The sequence below is a fragment of the Myotis lucifugus genome, unplaced genomic scaffold (assembly GCF_000147115.1).
Source record: "Myotis lucifugus unplaced genomic scaffold, Myoluc2.0 scaffold_31, whole genome shotgun sequence".
NCBI classification, from domain to species: domain Eukaryota; kingdom Metazoa; phylum Chordata; class Mammalia; order Chiroptera; family Vespertilionidae; genus Myotis; species Myotis lucifugus.
The window spans coordinates 9,535,258-9,558,251 of NW_005871079.1; the positions used below are offsets into that span (position 1 = coordinate 9,535,258).

Below are 22,994 nucleotides of genomic sequence, written 5' to 3' on the forward strand. Positions count from 1 at the left end.
CATCAGTTCTCTTTCTGAAATTCAAGTCCTTCGCTCCAGACAGGATGGGCTTCTACCCACTAACCACCTGGACCCGGCTGCATATCACCGGAAACTAGTCTAGTTTGTGTTCTCACAATAGGTCCAGCTCTTAATTCAGTTATAGAATAGGTATTGGCTCTCCCTTCTACAGAAAACACAGAATGGTTTTTGAACTTGGTCCCACCATCCTTCAGACTGGGAAAGACAAGCCAGCCCAGTGCCCCGGGCTTTTCCCAGCTAGTTTTGCTGCTGCTCCATCAAAGGCTGATCTAGTCCAGTGTTCAGGCATCCAGGTATTCAGTGCCTCACCCAGGGCCCTCAGCCCAGAGACATCTCCTGCAGGTGAAACTCCTTCCAGATCCACATCACCCTGAACAATATTTTACTAAGTACTTGCTCACATAATATTCCCCAAAGAGTTTTGCAATGAAAATTCCCTGGAACATGGATATGTTACCTAGATTTATTCAAAGCCTAGATGGATTTCAAATAGAAAACTGCTTTCTGCTTAAGATCACTGACATTTAGGCACTTTCTGGGAGTTTGCCAGGGGAGCGGGGGCGAGGGGGGGAGACAGAAACAGCAAGGAGCATTGTGCTGAAGGTTGAGGGAAGGTGCGCTCAAAACAGCTGAGGGCTTCTTAAGTCATGAACGACAAGCGCACAGGGTAAGTGTAACCGCTTGGCTAAGTTCAAGTGCTTCCCCACCACATCCTGGCTCTGTGACCCAGAGGAAACCCTTAACCCCCTGGGCTTCAGTTTTCTCAGTCACCATGTGAGTGTAGCAGTGGAATCTGCCACACAATGTTGTAAGGATTAACCCTACTGAAGTACATACAACCGTACAAGGAACAGTAAGGGTAATGGATAAACGTCACCCATTGTTACCCAAATGAGTTAGAGAGAAGCGGATGGTTCTCTCCTGTTGGGTTCTGCGCTGTGTCTTGGGAAAGATCTAGAAGGAAGCCAGTGGTGTGATGTGGTGTGGAAGCCATTGGACAGACATGTTATCTCATGTGTGATGTGTGCCAGTGCAAGGGAACCTGAAAAATGAGAACTGGGTCATGCCTGAGGTCAGTCTGCAAGGTTAAAGACCAAGCGTCAGTGAATCTCTTCTGTAAAGCACCAGATAGAAAACAGTAACACTGTCTGTTGCAACTACTCAGCTTTGCCATTGCAGCATGAAAACAGCCATCCATGACACATAAATGAATGAGCTTGGCTGTGCATCAATAAGGCTATATTTATACAAACAGGCAGAGGGCCAAATGTGATCCCTGTCTATTGACATAGACCCTGAGCATAGGAATGGGGGTGAGGTAATGCAGACCTAACCCTCCTATACCCTGGAAACAGGCCTCATTCATGTCTTGTCCCTAGGTCCATATCAAGTTTTTCATGTATGAATATCACATTATCAGTGCCATACAGATATACATGTACATGTGAGAACATGCACCTCTTAAGACAGTAGTTCTCACCCTTGGCTGCACATTAGAATCACCTGGGAATCTTTTTAAAATTCTGATTTCTGGGCCTTATCCTCCGGAAATTCTGTTTCTTTATTACTAATGTTGTGGCCCCACCCCATAACAAAGAAACAGAATTTCCGGAGGATGAGGCCCAGAAATCAGGATTTTAAAAAGATTCCCAGGTGATTCTAATGTGCAGCCAAGGTTGAGAACCACTGACTTAAGAGTACTTATCTTATAATGCACACTCACTTCCCCAGCATTTCTCTCAACTTACTTTGAGTCAAGCTAAATGCAGGAATAATCTAGTAAGGTTAGTGTGAGTAGGTGTATTACAGTTGTTTTGTCACTGAAATGTTTTTCTATTTTGGCAAGAAAGATAAGGCTTGGAGAGGAAAATCTAGAGTGCCATATCGGTTTCTATGCAAAATTTCCTTTTAAATATCTGTCATCTTCTCAGGTTTGCTGGGAGCAATCACAACTTATGCTTAATGTCCTGTATCCTGTCTGCTTTAACATTCATCCAGAATCTTCTGTTTTAATCAAAAAGTGACATTAACAGTAACTTACTAAACTGTGTACTAATGCTTCATTAAAGGTATTAAGAGTCACATTAAAATAAACCAGGGCAAGCTGGTGGATCTGCACTTTTTATCTCCGTCTTTCACCTGGTAGTGTTGAAAACACGTGCAGTGAAAAGACTTCTCACTAATGTGCCCCTCAATCGGAAGACAATCAGTGATAAACCCATCTCGCCTTTCCTGACCCTTTCCAGGCACAATGTAACTAAGCCTTGCCTTTCAGGAGCAGGAAACAGAACAGTCACTGATAAAACAAGTTAAGCTGGGAGGAGAGAAGCAGGAGATGGGTAACTCCTTCGTGTCTCAGACAGTGGTGGAGAAAGACCGGAGGTGGCTGCTGGCTGGCCACCTGGAGAACCAGCAGTGCGGTTACCTGCAAGATTTGCAATGCTGCTCGGCCCAATCAATGGGAAATTGGGAAATTCTAGGCACAATGTACATGAAATAGGTACAGAAAAAAGACGTTGTGCAATCCTGCCACAGAGCAACAGAGAGAAACTGGAGTGCCCTTCTACTTTGATTTAACCATTTTTAGTATGGTTTAAAGCAGTGGTCGGCAAACTGCGTCCCCGTGAGTGTGGTTCTTCCACAAAATACCATGTGCGGGCGCGCACATATAGTGCGATTGAAACTTCGTGGCCACACTCAAGGGGCCAAAGAGCCACATGTGGCTCGCGAGCCGCAGTTTGCCGACCACTGGTTTAAAGTATATAACTAGTTATTTTATTGGATGGCAGTGCTTTAACATTTTGCAATAAAATAAATTCTTGTAGACCTCAAAAATCAAAGGTGCATGCTTAATAAAATGTTAGGTACCAAATTTCCTTTGCTCAAGAAGGATGGTGATCAATTGTGACACATTTGAAATGTTTAACTATCACAGCGAAGGGGAACCTAAGGAATCATGACAACTAAATGTAATGTGGGGTCCTGGATGGGATGCTAGAACAAAAAAAAACAAAAAATAAAAGACATTAAGGATTAAGCAAGAAAATAAAAACACAAAAAACTTATATACATAAACAAAAGTATGGTGATTACCAGAGGGAAAGGAGGGTAGATTGGGTAAAGGGGAATAAATGGTGATGGAAGGAGACTGGACTTGGGATGGTAAACACACAATACAATATACAGATGATTTATTATAGAATTGTATACCTGAGACCTGCATAATTTTATTAACCAATGTCACCCCAATAAATGCAATAAAAAAAATAAAAATAAAAGAGGACATAAGGGGAAAACTGAGGAAGTCTGAATAAAGTATGGACTTTAGTTAAGGGTAGTGTCAGTATCAGCTCATTAATTGTAGCAAACGCACTACACCAATGCAAGATGTTAATAATGGGGGAGAGTGGGTAATTATACGGCACTTTCTGCATTATCTTCACAATTTTTCTGTAACTCTAAAAACATTTCAAAATAATAAGCTTATTATTATTTTTGCCAACATTTATCATTTACCATAGTGGACTAGAGTGATATCACTAACCCCATGAAAACCAGAAGGCATAAATCTCCTGAGGAAGAAAGCAATGTTCAGAGCCTGCGGTTTCACTCACGCAGCTCCAGAAGGTTCATTTGCACACCGCCTGCAAAGCATGACTCTTCCCTTAGATCAAATGGCTGTCTTTCTAAATTGACACTGTGCATTTTAATTCCAATTTTTCTTATACAAATGCAAATAGTGAGGTGATGGCTGTTATGTTGTCTCCATTATCAGAAAAAGAGCTCACATAGGTAAATGAGGCTAGTTTTATTATCAGCCTGATCAGATGCTTCTAAAAAAAATCAGTTGCATTTAATTCCAATGAGTTGGACATTTCCCCCTCCATCCACTGCATGGAATCAAAATGAAACCTTTGGAAGTTCATTGTGTTGATGGTAATACATCCAACCTTATTATGAACTAGAGGCCTAATGCACGAAATTCGTGCAAGAGTAGGCCTTCCTTCCTCCGGCCGCCAGCACTGGCTTCCCTCTGGCACCCGGGACCCAGGCTTCCCTTGCAGGCCCGGCTTCATCCAGAAGGTCATCCGGAAGGATGTCTGGTCTAATTAGCATATTATGCTTTTATTATTATAGATTATTATAGATGCTATTGTAAATTCAGCGAAAAACACCAGTAAATCATTTTGGTATACAAATTTTTACTAAATTAAGAAATTTGTCAAGTAGAAATGCACCTAAAATTGGTGGTAGTGCATAAAATTGCACCCAAATAGGCTCCAATATTCTATAAATTGAAATAGAAGCTGTAAATCTCAAAAATTCAAATATATTTATACACATAGTTACAGTATCTAAACATTTTTATTGGTGTTTATGGTGGTTATTTTCTCTCTTTACAGTCTATCATCATTCTGGTTTTTGAAATGTTTGAACATTTGAAGAACTACTTAGCTAATCATTCTATGCTTTTTGCAAACTAATCCTATATGTTTTCATTACATTTGGTTTAAAATCTATGAGAAAACTTTAATGAAATTAATCAACATGGGAACTAGAAAAACTACCTTCCTTCTGCCTTTGAAACTGTGAACAGTGTGGAATCAATTGAAAACTAAGCCTGATACCAGGAAGGCAGACAGACTAAATAGATTAAATGATGAGAGCTCAAATGTTGTACAAATTTACTCCAAAATTCTGTAATTATGATTTGGAACATCGTACCTTATGGGGAAAATCTTTTGATGGACCTCCTATTTTTACTTGATTAAACTTACATTATGTACCAGAATAGGATAAAATGGAAAAGGCCTACAATTTGTAGCATCTAAATATAGGAAAACATTTAAAAGAGTCATAAATGAAGACAATGTATTTGCCAAGTCTAATCATAAAAGTTAAGAAACGTTCAAAGTCCTTTAAAGGGAGAAAAAACAGAGAATTTGTGACAATCATGAGCTGACACATTTAGATATGTCAATATTTACACGTCAATACAAAAAAGAGGAATTGAGAATATCCTCCATTAATCAAACTTGCTCTAAGCTTATCTCAGAATTTGCTCTCAATGTGCTCCTCAGAACTTTGTACGGAGGATATTTTCTGAATATACTACAGAATCATGACTACCAGTAAAAAGCACATTTGCTCTCCTAAAATTAGTATATTAGGGATATAATTGCATTCTTGTTCGCTTAGCAGCAAGTGTACTTCTTAAATTTGTATTTAATACATGTTAAACACTTACTACTAATTATTGAATGACTAAATTATTGTTAATATCATGGAAGGATAACTGGTGCTGTAGCTATAGTCTCATTTTTTTCAACAGGTAAATATCAACCTTATGCCAGAGTACAGATGATACTGGCAAGAATCTTTGTTGGAGATTGTACACAACCTTCCCTGGCCTTCCTAAAAGCCTCTTTCAAAGGTTACAAGAGTTGCTCTGGAAGATTGTGTAATGAAATGACAATTTCTTTTCAATGACAACATTTTTGAACTATCTTAAATGAAAACTGCTTGGGTACATGGTAGTGTTAGTTGAGTTACTGAACAGAAGACCTGTCCTAGAAAGAATTTTTAAAGTCTACTTTTAATTTTAAGAATCATTGATTTTTATCTACCTACCTTGCTACCTAACCATCAGACATAAAGATAAATCAATAATGCTTTCCAGCATCTCTCCTTTATGCAAAAGGATGGGCCAAAAATATCAAACTGAAGCAAAATTAGTTCTTAGAGATTTTCTTATAAATTTCTTGAACACATATCCCGTTTAAAATAAAATGTCCCTTACATCTTAAATCCCACATTTCAACAGTGCAGACCCTTTGAGAGACTCATGCCTGGGGGGTATTTTCCACAAGGCAGACGCTTCCCCGATACACTCCACTGCTCATCACCTGTCTACTTCATTGCTTTCCCAGCAACCTGCAGGAATTTAATTATTTTTTCATTTGATTTTCTGAAGAACCGAAAGGTGATTTTCTGGGATGTTATTAAAAAAAGAAAGTAGCTAAAAATCCTATTAAAATCTGACTTTTTCATATTATACAAGTATCAATTGTCCTGAAAACTAGCCCTCTTTGAGCTCCCAGAGCCCCAGCCCCACTAAAAGAGCAAATAAGCCTCAGATTTGCAAACACTATCTCCTGAAGGAATCTGACCCCAGCCCTGCAGGAGAGCCAAGAAAAGAAAAACCCAGTCTTCTCTCAGTTGAGTCATCATCTCAAAGCACTGGTTCATCAGATAAGTGACCTGTGTATTTAATTTATCTCCGTTTATGTTTCCACCCCAAACCTTTACTCTTCCCTGGCTCCCTGTGGTATAAGCTGCCCTCCTCTCTCATCTGCATGGATAACAAGCCCTCTGGGCAGTACAACTGGCCCAAAAGCTACTAAACAAAATGGAAATATATGTTGAACAGTCGCTTTAAATCCAAGTACTAAAGAAGAAGCTATAATGAAGTTATTACAAAAATTCACATGAATGGACAAGAAAAAAAACACAAAGCAGTAGTATGTTTACCTTCATGTATAGTTTCTGTAGCTTTTCCCTAACTCAAAAAAAAAAGAGAGAGAGAGAGAGAGTATTAAAAATAACTTCAATGATCAACTGGGAGCCTAAGAGAGAGCTGTAAGTCACTATTTTGCCAGACTCCCAAGGGTTCATTTCAGCATAAACCCACAGCCATTCTTGGCTTGGTGCCTATTCTATATATATATATTATACATCCATGTTTTGTGCTTACCTTTCTTAATGGCATTATTTTTAAAAAGATCATTTAGAACTACAATGTCGACTTTGGAGAACTTTCAATATGAACAAAATAGGAAAAGGAGTTAAAATTTGGATACAAATGGAAAATAAAACTGCAAAAAAAAAAATCTCAACATTATGGCACTCCAGCCATCTGAAACTCAGGTAACTTGGCACCATGAAGAGTCCATCCAGAAGGGTGAGAGTCAGGAAAGAATGAAGAACAGTCTCTGAGACACCCCTGCTTAGTTCAGGAATAGCCTGCACTCCAACAGTGGTTTTAAAACACAATTCTAATACATCTGATCATTTACTTTCTGAATCTTCAGAAAATAAAGGTCCCCAAGAAAGAAGGAAGTACTGACAATAGTAAATTGTAACTGACAGCAAGAACAGAAAACGTCTATAGGAACTGAAAAAGTCAAGCTGAACTACCATTTCCACAAATCCTAGGAATATCACTCCACTACTGCCGAGGGTAAGGCTAGACTACCTGAGTTAGCAAGGAAAGCTTAAATTATTTTGCAGTTATTAAAAGCAATGCATTGTATGTGTCCACATGCTTACCAAATGACACATGATAAAACTGCTCACTGCAGTACTACATGTAATAGCCACAAAGTAGAAATTACCCAAACATTCATTAAAGGTAAAATGGATAAATTGTGATACTCTGCACAGTGGAATACTCCACAGCAATGAAGATAACAGATCTACAAATACTATAATTTATTTACCCACTTCTAGAAGAGCTCTCAGGTATGGCCAATGCTGCTGATCTGAGGCCCTTGAGGATCAAAGCCTGAGAAAAAGATTTAAAACTAGTGTCTGCTGAGTTCCTGGGAACTGAATGATGCCTCATCCTGGAAATAGGAGCCTGGAACTAGCCTCTTTCTGATGGCTGAGCTTTTGTATCTGGCCTTCCCTATGCCTCTCAAATTGCATCCCTGTTAGCAACAACCAACTCAGGGACAAAAACTAGCAGTTGGGGACAGCAGAATAAGAACTTGTTCCAACTGAAAGGAATTTGTTACTGTCTCTCATTAAATCTTCAGCCTTTGGATTTCTTAGCTTAATGCCTTTCCAGAACGCATTTGCAGAAGGGAGGGAGAGAGCGAAGGAGGGAGAAGGAAGGGAAGGAAGAAAGGAAGTGAGCAAGCAAGCACTTCGTTTGCCTGGGAAAGTGCAGCCATGTAAAGGTTGGGTTGGCTTGCCAGACGGCTAAGGCTGCTTACATCCAAGCTGTCTCATCGGACGTGCTCAGTCTGGAGTTACAGATATTTAGATGAAGAATGAGACTGAAGGGTGAGAATGGAAGGGTAGAGACAAGTGTGAATAATAAGCCCTCTTCTCCCAGGGAGCATCTGAGAGCCATAAGGACATGTAGGGCAAAGCTTTTCTTGGCAGATAGAAAAATGTTAATAACTCTAAAGTTGCCCTAGAAATTCAGTACGTTGTTTTGAAGTGTTGAGGCATTTGGAAGGGGTACAGGAGGAATATAACATATGTACAGGGATTTTTTTCCAGATTCGAATAAATATTTGAAAGTTTTCTAGTACATATTTTATAAGCTGAAGGCATTAAAAAATGCTCTCTGATCTTTTCGAAACTGATTCCCCTAACATAGGAAATCTCAAAAACTGAGACTCTGAGAAAGTTCCTTCGTGACTGTGATGGTTAATTTTACTTGTCAACTTGGCTAGGGGGCAGTACTCAAACATTTGGTCATGCATGTCTGGAGGCTGCTGTGAAGACATTTTGTGCATGAGATAACTAACAACACAGTAGAGTTTGAGTAAAGCCAATTATTCTTGTCCAAGAGCGAGAATAAAAACAGAGTATTTCTGGGTCAAGATACTATTCCACCAACTTGAAAGGGGAAGAAGAAGCACAATAACAGTTCTGAATTAGAATGCCATGGAACCACACCCTAGCACAGCCATGGGCAAACTACGGCCCGCGGGCCGGATCCGCCCGTTTGAAATGAATAAAACTAAAAAAAAAAAAAAGACCGTACCCTTTTATGTAATGATGTTTACTTTGAATTTATATTAGTTCACACAAACACTCCATCCATGCTTTTGTTCCGGCCCTCCGGTCCAGTTTAAGAACCCATTGTGGCCCTCAAGTCAAAAAGTTTGCCCACCCCTGCACTAGCATCAGCACAGATCTTCAAAGCAAGATCACACCTGACAGGTGAATTTACCATTCACAGGTAGGAAATAGAGGTTGCAAACTGGACACAGTATTGTTTTCATCTCCATGTTTTGACCTTCACAGATTATGCAAAATTGGAAATTTTCATTTAACATCTGCATTTTTCACCATCTTTATAAGTTGGCATCCCTGGCAAGACTGGGCCTACATCCAGCATGGCAGCAACTGTCCATCCCCCTAACAGAAGAAGCAGAGCCTCCTCCTGGTCCAGACTCCACTCCAGTCCACTGAATCAATGTTACCCGCCTGGCCCCGGAGGCCTCTGAGTGTGAGCCCATCCATCACATCAGTCACCCACAGGTAAGAAAAGGGAACCCAGAGATCATCTGACAGGGGCCTAGAGTCTCTCTTGCTGGAGCTGTGACACCCCCACAGTAGATGACTGAAGATAACTTCTCTACTGAAGACAGGAGGAAACTCCCTGAATTTAATTGGTCTGCTTGATTTCCGGCCACTGGTGAGAGCTGAATCCAGACCATCCCCCTCATGATTCTTCCACTCTGTACCCTCACTGATGCTATCACCTCTGGATAGAGAGAAACTGGCCAAGAAACTTTGATTTTTGATAGGATACTATTTGAAAGCTAGTGCCCAGTGCAGTCCTGGGCACATGTGGCTACAAAAAAAGAAAACATTTGGAAGTGCAGGAGGGAGAGAGAAAAAGGCAAGAAAAGAGTTTCTTCTGTGGAAAAATGACAAGACTGAGAACAATTTAAGATGAATTTTTCTCCACAGCATTATGCCCTCAATTTAAATGACAGACAATGTAGATTCGCAATGAAAAATAGAGAAACAAATGTTCTCGATCCTATGTAGTTCTTGAGGATTTCAAGGCCTTTTAGAATATTTCTCACACTTGATAAATATGCAACCTTAGTAAAGAAGATACTTCCTATGGATTCCAGAGTTGACATAAATATTGTTTATATCATATCTAACTATGAACAAATATAAACCAGATATAAGCTCCTTATACTTACACCTCCAAAAATTTATAAGACCAACACACATTTACTAAGTCATTGAAATCAGAATCAGCAACATTCACCTGATCTGACAGGAGGGTGCACTTGAACAGAAACTAAATCACCAAAGCCGATGTCCATACGGTACCAGGAGCTGGCATGGGGCTCTTTTGAGCAGGGTTACATGAACAAACCCCATTCTCCCATCACTTTCTATTGAGACTACAGATGACCCAATGCTGTGTTCTCGGTCACTCCATTCCACATGAACACATCATTCATACAGTAAGCTCACTGCTCTGCCTTCCTCTTCCACCCCCAGCAATGACTGTAGTGCTGTGGGATTCTGTACAATCTTAATCACAAGGCAGGTTATGAAGTTGTGTAGCCAAATTTATAATGGATGAGTCATCCAGGCAACTCCAAATGTGCTCAAATTAACTGTTTTATCTTTCATTAAATGAAAACCAAAATGTTTAGTCTCCTAAGACTCCCAAGCATACATGTAAAGACCCCAGAGGGTTTATAGCCCTGATTTGAGAAACACCCTTGACATGAAATGTCCATAGTCCGGGGTATGTGCCAGAAAGTGTTTTTCCATTCACCGTACTGCATCCCAGGTCCTTCAGGCATCAAAAACTTCTAGATAATTAAGAAGGTGAGACAATAAGCTCCTTGAAAGTGAGAGTCAGGTTTACAAAGTCTCACTAGTTCCTAGAACACTGGCAGGCACATCAATACTGAGTGAACCAGAGAAAGAATTAAAAAGTTAGAGTCTGTGTATCTTGGTGTGTGTTTTTAATGTTTTTTAAATTTATTCGCGAGAGAGGAAGGGAGAGGGAGAAAGAAAGTGAGAGAAACATCAATGTGAGAGAGAACATTGAACAGGTGCCTCACACACACATCCTGACCAGGGATCGAACCCGAAACCTGGATATGTGCCCTGACCAGGAACCAAACTGGTTACCTTTTGGTGCATGGAACTACAATCAAACTACTGAGCCACACAACTCTGGGCTGTATATCTTGTTTTTATAAGATGCACAGGCTAAGGCCTCAAGGGTTAAAATTCATAATTATAATTTGGAAGACCCCAAATATTTACAAATTGAAGCAATGAAATTTTGTTTGTTTGTTTTTTGGGGGGGAGGGTGGGAGGTATAATTCCAAGGAAACCATATGTGTCATACATTCATTCCACCTTTAAAGCTTCTCTCTGAGAATTAGTGTTTACTTTGCATTTTACAACCTGACATGAGATTAATATAGTCAGACAGAAACAGCCTGAATACCCATGATAACCATTTCCCACTTCTTCCTTCCAACTACATACTGCAGTCAAGGGCTCCCTAAGCCCTGGCAAGATATAGATATAGCAAGAATGTATATTGTATATACCATCTTAGGAGGAAAAGAAACAACAGACATTTGAATCACTATGGAATTCTGACTTCTTCCATCATCTAAAGGTTCAGCTGTCAGCTTCCACACCTCCATTCAAGGCAGTTTAACATGTAGTAGCTATTTCCACTTCACAAATGAAATAAGACTATGCAACCACAAAGAAATCAAGAAAGAGGTCAAGGTTGTCACACACTCGAAGTGACAGGAGCAGTAGGACCCTGATTTTGAACAGTGATTTGGATGAGTAGTAAATCAACATTGCATGTTAAAAGACAAGCTAAAGAAGAGTCTGTGGTTCTTGGAGCGTAGTCTTCCAATGACATCCCATTTAAGCCATTTTCTTTTTGCCCACCCATCAGGGCAGAATAAATAATCTCTCACCAAAACCTGAGAGAAAAGCTGCCCACTGTGTGTGCATCCAAAACTGGCAGTTCTATAAGATTGGGGAGGCCAGAATACATATCTGGGGCTAGGAAGCCAAAAAGAAAGTATTAGCTTGAGATGAAATTCAAATATCAGAACCAGAAGGGACCATCTCACTACACAGAACCACTTTTGGTGACTGACCAAATCCCACCCGAGCCCTGTCTGGCAGGTCGCCAATCACGCTACCTCCTGTTACACTCCAGGCACCAGCCCTGGGTCTATCCCTGATCTGGCTATTGTGGCAGAACCTGTGCCAATTCATAAAAGCATGGTGGTCCCAGTGTCAGCTAGACCCTCATGGTTCTGTTCTGAGAATGTGGGGTTCTAAGATAATTTATCAAGCTGAACCATTTCACAAATGACTATCAAAATTGCTTCAAATGGAAATGAGAAAACTCTGAAAGTTTCAGCTCTGAGAGATGACTTCCGCCATCCCCCTGCCCCAGGGCAAATGCTCAATGAACACACACACAAACAATTTCCTTCTCTCCCTGCCAATCTCTGAACCCCATGACCAGCTCTTACTGAGAACTTGATAAAAATCGAGAACTGAAAAAAAAGGCATCCAGAATGAACTAACTGCTTTCTCAGTATATAAACCAAGGAACTGAAGACAAAGTCTTATCCAATCCATCCAGCAAATATTAATTAAGTCTATTTATTGAGTATCTACTGAGTACAAATCTCCCTTTCACCAAGATAATGGCCCTTTCACCAAGATAATGGCCCTGGCACTGGAAGTCAACTAGGCTGTTAGTTACAAGTCTGCTCTCTGTCTCTCCCCAGAAGTTCTCTGCCCACTTCGAGGGCTTCTCTTGACCTGGAACAATCTTCCTTCCAGAATTCTCTTACATAACCACATCACCTTGCCCATTCCGGTTTCATCTGCTGGCTGACCTAGTTCCAGCTTACTATGAAGTGGTAACGATCCGTCCTGACCCTGTCCACCATGTATACATAGCCAGGCCATGTGACTGCTTGGAAACCTCCCTCCCCATTCCTCAGTTTTCTAAGAGGAAAAGAACTTAAGAATGTGTTGACACATCCCAGACACCATTTTCATCCTTTCAAAATGCAGTATTATTTTCTCTCTAATATCATAGTAACTGATGACTGGAGAGTTTAACCCAAATTTGCTTAATATTTTGATCTAAGAGCTTCAATAAACTTTGAAATGGAAATCATTGCCATGTTTTGCCTCTATAGGAACCAAACATGCTTTTTCTTTTTGAATATATTTTTATTTATTTCAGATAGGAAGGGAGAGGGAGAGTTAGAAACATCAAAGATGAGAGAACCATCGACTGGCTGCCTCCTGCATACCCCCCACTGGGGATAGAACCCAAAACCCTGGCATGTGCCCAGACCAGGAATCAAACCGTGACCTCCTGGTTCATAGTTTGACGCTCAACCATTGAGCCACACTGGCCTACCCAACCATTCTTATATCTGGTATTGTTCTCCTCAAACTGTATATGAATACATCCTCTACCACCCCACAGGCATGGAACAGCGTACCAAGGGGAAGATGAGAGTACCAGGAGGGAAACAAAGCCCCCAGATGAACTAGCGCACCCTTCCAGAAAAACAATTTGCCCTTAGAAGAAAACATAATGTTTTATACTAAAAGCAGCTCTACTACATTATGGAGTAAAATGACCAAATACATAATTTTTTAAAAAAGAGAACTCAAGACTTCAAAGAAAGTTCCTGCTTGCAGAAGTCTGTCAAGCTATGTCTACAATAGATGGAGTTTCCTGCAAATAATTATCTTGCCTTTAAATGGTCTTTGAGAAAATTTTTGAAAAATGTTTCACCCACACTATGAACTTCTTGAGGGTATGAACTACATCTTGTCCTTCTCTTTGTCTGCGGGGACCTAGGACAGGACCTAAGAGAGTAGCCCAAAACAGACACTCATTAATGTTTGCAGAATTTATTTGGCTGAAATAATGGTAATGGCATTATCAATAACAAAAGATTTTTATCACATTTGGATGAGAGGAAGGGAAGGAGAACAGCTGTATGAGGAAGTGGAATAGAAGCAATCCAATTTACCAAAACAGTTATGGCTGCCATGGTAACAATCAGATGAAGCAGCTCTGTTCAGTTCTTTTCCACTTAAACAAGTACAGGAAGGTAAATATTGTACTTGTTTATCTCCCATAGAAGGGGGTGGGGCTTAGGACACGAGTCTACCAGGTGACGCTGGTAGCCATTAAATTTAATAACCTTTGAAGAGTTTGAAACATATCATAATAATAGTATCATCAATAATAATAAGTTCCAGTTTGTACACTGATCCTAGGAAACTCGTTTTAATTACTTAAGGGTGAAGTGTCAAACATCTGCTGCTGAGACCTGACAACTGTGAAAAGTAGATTCATATGTGCGTGTACATATATACATTAAAATAATATGATGTGAACTCACTCTTCCTTATTCCTAAAATTGTTACCGTTTTAATTTGCTGGTCCCAAACCAAGTGACAAAGTGAAAGATGATTCAAAGACCAGAGTGTATAGCAATGTTTAAATTTTCTACTTCCCTGGTGGAGACACTGCATTTTAATTCATTTGTAAATACTAGAAAAGATGAGTATCACACCCTCTTTCTCCACACAATCCCTCTTATCCTGCAGTGAGTCACTCTCCATCCCGTGTTCCCTGTACTTTCCAAACTGCAGAGAGAATTTGGGAGAAGGCGGAAGTGAGGACTCCTTGCCCCAAAAGTCTAATCTATGAACAGGTGAGCCCATCTCACTGCTGCCTGTCTCTCAGGGAACTTTCCCTTTCTGAGTCTTATGTCTCAGATATGTGAACCGCCAATCAACACGAGGTATTTCAGATTTTCTTAATAATGGTAGCCGGAGCTCCATAAAATTTCAACTGAAATCTAAGCAGAAAGCAAAAAACCGTGTTACAACATTCACATGTTTGTAGTGCCTGAGGAAGACGTGATAGGATAGCAGCTGCCAGAGCAAATGAATCCCAAACCAAAAAACACCTACGGCGTTCCCTCCCTGCCCTGAACCAGCAGGCATCCCCTTTCCTGCTAAGAATTAAGTTAGTAACTCTATATTATGTTATTTCTGTTGGAATCAGTCATAGGAGTAGAGAATTTATTATATAATCTTATCATTTTATTCTGTTGTATATAAAGACAGTTTTTCAATTCACAGCATTTGGGATCAAATCCCTGCTCTTTTATTAACTGTGCAAGTCCCCTGACATTTTATAGGCATACATTTCTGGGTCTAAGTTTCTTCATCCGTGGGAAAAAAGAAAGTCTGCCCCGTCCCCAAGGTTATTCTGAAATTTAAACAGAGGAACTCTATAAAATACCTATATGTGTCCAGCAATATAGATGCCCAATAAGGTCTCTTTTTCTATTTAGTAGTAGGAAAACAACACAGGCAAAAACTGCTATAGCGAAGACCAAATTGGCCACAGGCCCGGGTCACCACCGCCCCAGCTCCCGGAAGTCCTCCAGCAGATGACATAACCAGGTGGCACCGAGGAGCCTGCGCTCCTCGCCCATGTCCTGGAAGAATCTCTGGACACAGGAGTTCACCATGGCCCCTGTAACTAACCAAGCACCTTTTGCAGGGCTCAGAAGTGGGCATTTGAAACTTGCTCCTCCACGCCCTTATTCTGAATGCATGCCCTTTCCTGAACTCTCAGGGGACCGCGGTCTCGGAAAAGTTAGTGAATGGAGAAAAGCAACTCACCAAGAAGAGAGGGTTCAGTGAGTCTGCACAGTAAACACTATTTGTAACGCCCGCCTTCCAACCCAGACACGCACCTGGGGATGAACTTGGCCTCCTCCCCGAGTCGCGCCTGGAAGTCCCGCCAGGCGGGGCCAGGGCCAGCCGAGCCCCTTAGGGCCGCCAGCACCTCCGCGGCCGTGTCCTGGTGGTCCTCGTCCTCCTCACTGTCCCCGGCGTCGGACCCAGCCTGGGACTCGGGCGGATCGGGCCCCGCCAGCAGCCCGCAGCCCCGGCGCCGGCCCCCGCGGCGGGCCCCGCGGAAGCCGCGCGCGAACTCCTGGAATGTGATGGCGCCGTCGCGGTCCGAGTCCAGCCGCTGGAACACGGCCTCGGCGTCGGCCGGCCGCACGCGCAGCTCCGCGCACAGCGCGCTGAACTCGTCGCGCTCCAGGCGCCCCGAGCGGTTCGCGTCGCAGGCAGCGAAGATTGCGCGCAGGCGGGCCAGCTCCTCCGGGTCCCCTTCCGCCTCCATCCCGCCCGACGGGGCGGCCTCGGGAGCTCCGGGACGGGACGGGACGCGACGGGCGTCCTGCGCGCCCTGGTTGCGGCGAAAGCGGGAAGTCCGGGGCCACCCGCCGCCGCCGGGAGTCGTGCCGAGCTGGGCTGGTCCGGCGGGTTCTGCCACCTGCGGAACGTCCGGGCGGCGCGAGGCGCTAGGCGGGAGATGTCGGCGCACTCCCACACGGGCCCAGGTCTCGCGCACGGAGCCCTGCTGGCCCGCTGCCGGCCCGGGAGCCCGGCAAGTGCGCTCCTGGCTGCGCGCACCGCGCGGGGAGCCCGCCAGAGACTGAGATCCAGGCGCGAGGCACCTGCCACTTTCCTGGCGGGACCGGCCCCGCCCAGCCCAGCCCGAGAGGAGGAGCGCCGGGCGCTGGTTCCCATGCCTCCGGGATCCTGGCGGTGCTTTCCGTGTGCGGATCTGGCAAGAGCATGGATTTGGGGCTCTTGGAATTGGGGACCCCGCTGGAACTGGGGGTGTGGCAGGAGCGTTGCCAGGCCCTTCGAGGTAAACTCTTGCTGGAGTAAAACCAAAAACTAAGCTCCCCCACAGATATGTTGCTGGCATGACCTTGGGAAGCGAACTAACTGGACAGAAGGGGAAAAGGAAGGTAGGGTTAGGGTTCCAGATGGTTGTTATGTGTATTTTCTTCTCTTCTAATTCTGGAAAATTGGTAAAATTCTGTATATGCATATTTTCTTACAACCAAGGTGTGAGATTGACCAGAAGACCCCATTCTCTGATTTTCCTGGCTCTCCTTAACGTATGTCCGTCCAACATTAAAGTCCAACTAGTTAATACGCAATAGAAATCATATAGATCTTCCAGGTTCCCACATCCAAATAATTTTTCTCACTCCTTGTCTCAACCTGAGTGAAAATTAATAGCCTAACTCCTTGGTAGGCAGCAATGTTTACCAGACTGGGGTAGCTTTTAAAAAAAAAAATCTATGGAAATGATATATCCAAATGTATGTTCCCCTTTGATCTGAAACACTTATTTCAACAAGGCTATTGTTTCTTTATACTGTTTTATAGGTACAAGGTTTTTATAGGTACAAATCCCCTACTTCATTTTGACCCTTTTTAAAAATCTTGTTCTTCTTGCCCTAGTCAGTTTTGCTGGCCCATAGCCTGAAGGGCCGTGGGTTCGATTCCGGTCAAGGGCATGTGCCTCCGTTGCAGGCTTGAGCCAGGCTTCCCAGTGGGGCCTGTGCGGGAGGCAACCAATTGATGTGTCTCTCTCATATCTAGGTTTCTCTGTCTCTCCCCCTCCCTTCCACTCTATCTAAAAATCAATGAAAAATATAGCCTTGGGTGAGGATTAACAAAAAAATACAAATAAATCTTGTCTTTCCATTTACAAGATACATTCACTCTGTCATATGACTTCTGTAGCATATGTTCCTTTCCGTGATTCCTACAGTCTGAGAAAATGCATTTGGGTTTTCACTTTGTTCACATTATATGTTCCCTCCACTTTTTAGACTTTCTTTACTATCATTTCTTTTAATTATGGCTGTATTTTCATTTTACCTCATTCTGGATTCTCTTTATTGCTGATTACTTTGATTTTTAAAAATATAATAAAATAAAGTAGGGGATTTGACTGACACATTTCTGCAGGCTAGTGTTCTTAAACATAGAGCTAAGTGCTAAACATCTGAGGAACTGTTTCTTCTTGAACAATACAATAAACACAGTCAACACTCGCAAGCACCTGTCAAGTTGTAAATACCACTGGTAATCTCCATCTGTAAATTTAACTGGTCCATTATGAGAAGCCCCGGTCTTAGCAATCTAATCGCTAAGTGGATATAGTTCTATACAAGTGGACAGCTTAATACATTGAAATGAATTTCACCATTAGTGCAATATAAATTGTTATTGATTTTGAGTGTATGTGCTTTCCTGTTTATTCTAAAGATTGATTTTCCATATAAAGTAAAAAGTGGATAGCTTGTAATGCCTTTAAAGCTTTACAAATATACTTATTAAACTGAATCTTTGAAATATTACTATCATTATACTGTTAGCAATGAATAAATATATGCTTTTCAAAATAAACAAGTTAATATTTTAAGTGCTGAGGCAGAAGTGCTTTCTTAGTGACTGTTCATGCAACTCCATTCCTGAACTCACTTTGAATTTGCACTAATTTCTAAATTATTATATTCTTTGACCCGTTTTGCCCTTTCCCCAAGCCCCTTCATTGAAGAGTCATCAATAAACATGGATTATTCCAAACATCTTGTGTACACATCTCATTTCCACAGATAATAATCTACTCCAAACCTAATGTAACAGTTATCTATCACTGCATAACAAACAGTGATTTAAAACAACCACCACCACATTTGTTCATCATTTCATTGTCATGAACTGGGGCAGGGCTCAGGGAGGTGGCTTTTCTGCTGGCTTGCCTGGGATCATGTAGCCATGGTGGCTTAATTGTGGCTGCATGGTCTTAGAGGACCCGGATCATGTGTCTAGAACAGGGGTGGGCAAACTTTTTGACTCGAGGGCCACAATGGGTTCTTAAACTGGACCGGAGGGCCAGAACAAAAGCATGGATGGAGTGTTTGTGTGAACTAATATAAATTCAAAGTAAACATCATTACATAAAAGGGTATGGTCTTTTTTTTTTTTTAGTTTTATTCATTTCAAACTGGCCGGATCCGGCCCGCGGGCCGTAGTTTGCCCAGGCTGGTCTAGAAGTTGGTGCTCATTGTTAGCTGGACCATGTGTCTTCAGGGGTTCTAGGTAGTATCATCTTTGCTGTAAGCATTTTAGCCACATAATTAAGTGGCTCTAAAGCAATTTGGCTATAAAAAAGATAAAAGAACAGAAACAAAAGAGAGACATTAAAAAAGACATAATGAAGCATGAAAAATTAACAAAATTCATAAGACTATTGCAAAAGTGAAAATACATTATCATTGAAGTCTTTTGTTCATAGTATTACACTTTCTTTGGGGGTGTGGGGTGCTTGTTGATTTGTCTCCTTGTCAGGCATCAAACTTTTTCTCTTTTTCCCTAAAATGTCTTTCCTCATTAAGAGAGGTATCAGTTTCCAACTAAAGAATCAGTAATGCTAAGTCTGTTGTAAATGAGCAGGTCTCTCTTTTATATTTGCCATTGCTTGGTAAACTTTCTGTTTTTATGGGTGGGAGAGATGACTGTGTTCACCAAAGGGCTTGCAAAAACTGATATGTTATTATTTTCCAGTACAGTATGCAATCTGGCTAAGATTTATATAACATAAAATTGGGAGCACTCTGAGAATTTGTCAATGGAGAAATGAAACCAAACTGTGAACCACTTACTTTCTCGCTAATGATGAAATTGCCTCACTGACAATTATTTCTGCAGTGAAAGAGTTTGTAGCAGAAATTATTTTGGCAATGATGTTTAAGGCAACGATGTCTATGGCAACACTACCTGATAGGGTCTCCACGAGAACAGGTCTTCACAAGGCTAGCACGGGTCTTGTCATGTGGCAGCAGTGTGCTGATAAAGTCCGAATGCACAGATGCTTTTCAAGCCTCAGCCTGTGTCCTGTTTGCTGATATTCCACTGATCAAAGCAAGTCACATGCCAGTTCCTACATCAAAGTGGGAAGGGACTGACTACAAGGTCATGGATACAGGGAGGTGTACTTTATTGGAGGCCCTTACTATAACAATATACCACACCTAGGGTATGGATCAGCCTCTAATACATTCTCTCAGGTTTCTGTCCTGCTGACTTCCTATTCATTCTACACAACCACAGCTAGACAGTCCTTCTTAAATACTGATTATTCTGTCATTCTAGAGATCAATGGTTCTCGTTCTGTGGTCATCCTGTTCCCCATGATACATTTGGCAACATCTGGGAACAGTTTGGTTATCACAAGTTGAAAGGAGGGAGATGGTACAAGCATCTAGTAGGCAGAGGCTAGGGATGCTGCTAAACATCCTATGGTGCACAGGGCCAGCCTGTCATAACAGAGAACTATCCAGCCAAAAATGTAAGTAGTGTGGAGATTGAGAACCTTACCAATCATTTGGTAAGTAAGGAGAGATCGCCTACATTTATTAGTGTGATTTTTAGAAAGATCCGCTTCTCATAAGCCCCCAGAGGTGTCCCACTAAAAGAGAACCAAGGGTAAGCTCTTCATCAAAGTCCTCTACAACCTAATCCCACCTTATATATCAAACATCTCTCCCTTTAGTCTCCATCAGAGCTGCTACTGTCCCCCAAGGATGACATAATTGATCACCTAATTCACTTTATAGCTCCTTACTGTCATGACAAAATATAAATATAAAACATCTCTTAGCTTTTCTCTCTTCTACCTAAATCATTTCCCAGCCTCAGTAGAAGAGTTGGATACTGCTTTTCCTATCAAAGTTTCTACTATTTCATTGTGACTTATCACTTACAAGAATGTTACTTAGTGTGTATGTCAGCTCAATAACAGGCCAAAGGAATGTTTTTATTTTTCAAGTTTTTTCCATGGTTTTATTTTTCCAGTTAAAACTCTGATCCACCTAGAATTTATTTTGAGTCAGGTGTGAATTGTAGATTCAACTTCACTTTGTTTCTGAATTTCTACCTAGTTTGTGTCAACACCATTTATTCAACACTGTCCTCCTCGTGGATTTTAATACCATTTAGCATGTACTAAATTCCTGTATGTGTTTGAGTTTATTTATGGACTTTCTAGTCTGTTCTATTGAGGAATCACTCACATTTTGAAAGGGATCTTCAGCTTATAAAAAGATTCCCAAAGGAGTCCTATAAATATTGGTTTGCATTTTGTATTTTTAAATGTTTGTTTCTATATCATTAAGCAATTGCAGACAAGATTGGGGGAATGTAGGGAAGAGACTTAAGACATTTGTTAGGCACAAATGCATATTGACTGTCCATCTGAAGTTTTCATGTAAATCAATGAGAAAATAGGAGTTGATTTTTAGAAAGAGTAAGGAACTCCCTGTTTAACTAAAGCATGAGGTGCCTCTACAAAGCCATTCACAAGGTACTAAGGAAAGCTTTTGAATGTACCCACCAATATACCCAGGGGAAGGCCAATGTTATATAATCTGTCTCTAATTTTTTCAAGAAAAAGAGGAGAAGAAAGACATAACAGGCATTTCTTTTCTATTTCAGCATCCAGAAACAGCTAGCAAGGAATCAGAGATAACAGAGCAGCCTTTGAGAGCCAATCATTTGGTAAGTAAGGAGAGCTTGCCTACATTTATCAGCATGACTTTTAGAAAGATCAGCTTCTCTGTGGCTGCTCCAGAATTTTAAAAATCAGAGATAATTTTTTAGAGCATGTTTCTCAAAATAGTGAAACAATATTGAAAAGAGTTTTATGATCAAGTACATTTCCAAAACACAGATACATCTGGAAAAGAATCCTACTGTATTCCTTCTTAAATGAGATAAAGAAAGCTATTTTAATCTAACCGTCCCTAAATGTTTTTTACATGGAAGCTTTTAGTTTTTTAGTTTAGTTTTGTTTTTGTTTCTACTTCTGTGGGCTTTCCACAGAGTAAGTGCTCTTGAGAACATTCTTTGGGAAACCACATGTTAGACACTGACTAGAGTGATGAGTCATGAGAAATTATCCCTTTCTACTACATCATAAATTGGGCCAATTTCCTATCACAGGGAATGAACACCACCCCTTAACCTCCTCTTCACCCGGTGGGAGAGGCTTTTAATGGAAGCCTGTTGTAATCTACCCTATAGGATTTCCTTTGGTACCACAGCCATCCTCAGAGCCTGACTTAACATTTTAGTTACTCTGTCTCAGAAAGATCCGATAAGCCTGTTAGGGTGAAACTAGATATATCCAAGTAATGGCATTATCACTGAGGGACCAATTAGTAGGTTCAGGAACTCTCTCAAACATATGCACCCCTACAACAGCTTGAGTCTCAGTTTACTCATGATATCTACTCATGGCTTACTGCCCCTAAGGAAATTATAGGAAAAAAACTTGAAGATTTTACAGAGAAGAATATGTTGGCAAATTTACATCATAGTGATTTACTTACTCTTTATGTAGCTATGATAAGAGAGAAAAGAATAATATGGCACCCGTGTACCCATACCCAGAGTTAGCAAATGTGAACATTTTATCATAATTTTATCTGTTTATTTTTAAAATACAATGTTATAGACCCAGTTGAACTTCCTTTTTGATTGCATATTGCATTTGTAATCAATATATAGCATTGTTGTGTCTCCATGTTGGCAGCTATCAGACTCTGGTAAATCTTTTATTGTAAAAACTTATATATCTCTATAATGCTCCAAACAGTAGCAAACACCAATTTGCAAACCAGAGCACAGGAGGCATTCAGTACTAGCAATGAGTGCGAAGTGTTGTTTCAAACCTCTGATCCCATTACGTAAGCAAAGCTCATATATCATTTTCCCACATTAGCAAGCTGTGTCTTACACCTTACTCCTCTCAGTTAAGAAAAAACTATGCATCTATAATAATAAAAGCATAATATGCTAATTGGACTGGACAGCCGCATGCCCTTCGGGACGTCCTTCTGGACGACCTTCCAGGGCTGCAAAGGCCGAGACAAGCCGCCACAGCTGCGGGGGCGGAGCTCCTTGCATGAATTTCGTGCATCGGGCCTCTAGTTTTATTACATATGCAGGAAGTGGAGACAGAAATCGAGTCCAGTGAAAATAGATTGATCCCAGTTTAACTTCTGGACAATTAAAAACAGCCAACTCCAGTTAGCTGAATGACCTTACAGTGGCCCCCAAATTCCAGCCCCTTGGTGTACATGCTCTGTATGATCCCTCTCCCTTTTCCAAGTGAGCAGGACCTGTGAATATGCTGGGACATTCACTCTTGTGATGCCATTATCCTATATAAGACTCTGCCCCACCAGATTGGAGTGAGATACTCCTAC

At 41.3% G+C, this 22,994-nt stretch overlaps 1 protein-coding gene across 4 annotated transcripts in view; it reads right to left on the bottom strand.

Annotated features, from left to right (window-relative positions):
- Positions 1-16,305, bottom strand: part of RASEF (RAS and EF-hand domain containing) — a 55,195-nt gene extending 38,890 nt beyond the window's left edge. For 2 of the 4 annotated variants that reach the window (XM_014454139.2, XM_006086846.3), the window contains exon 1: positions 15,600-16,300. In XM_014454139.2, coding sequence (XP_014309625.1) covers positions 15,600-16,036 — 437 coding nt within the window. In that variant the 5' untranslated portion in view covers positions 16,037-16,300. Of the gene's footprint in view, positions 1-15,599 lie in introns of all 4 variants that reach the window. The other 2 variants (XM_023752411.1, XM_023752412.1) reach the window with 2 other exon arrangements.
- Between the last annotated feature and the right edge of the window lie 6,689 nt (positions 16,306-22,994).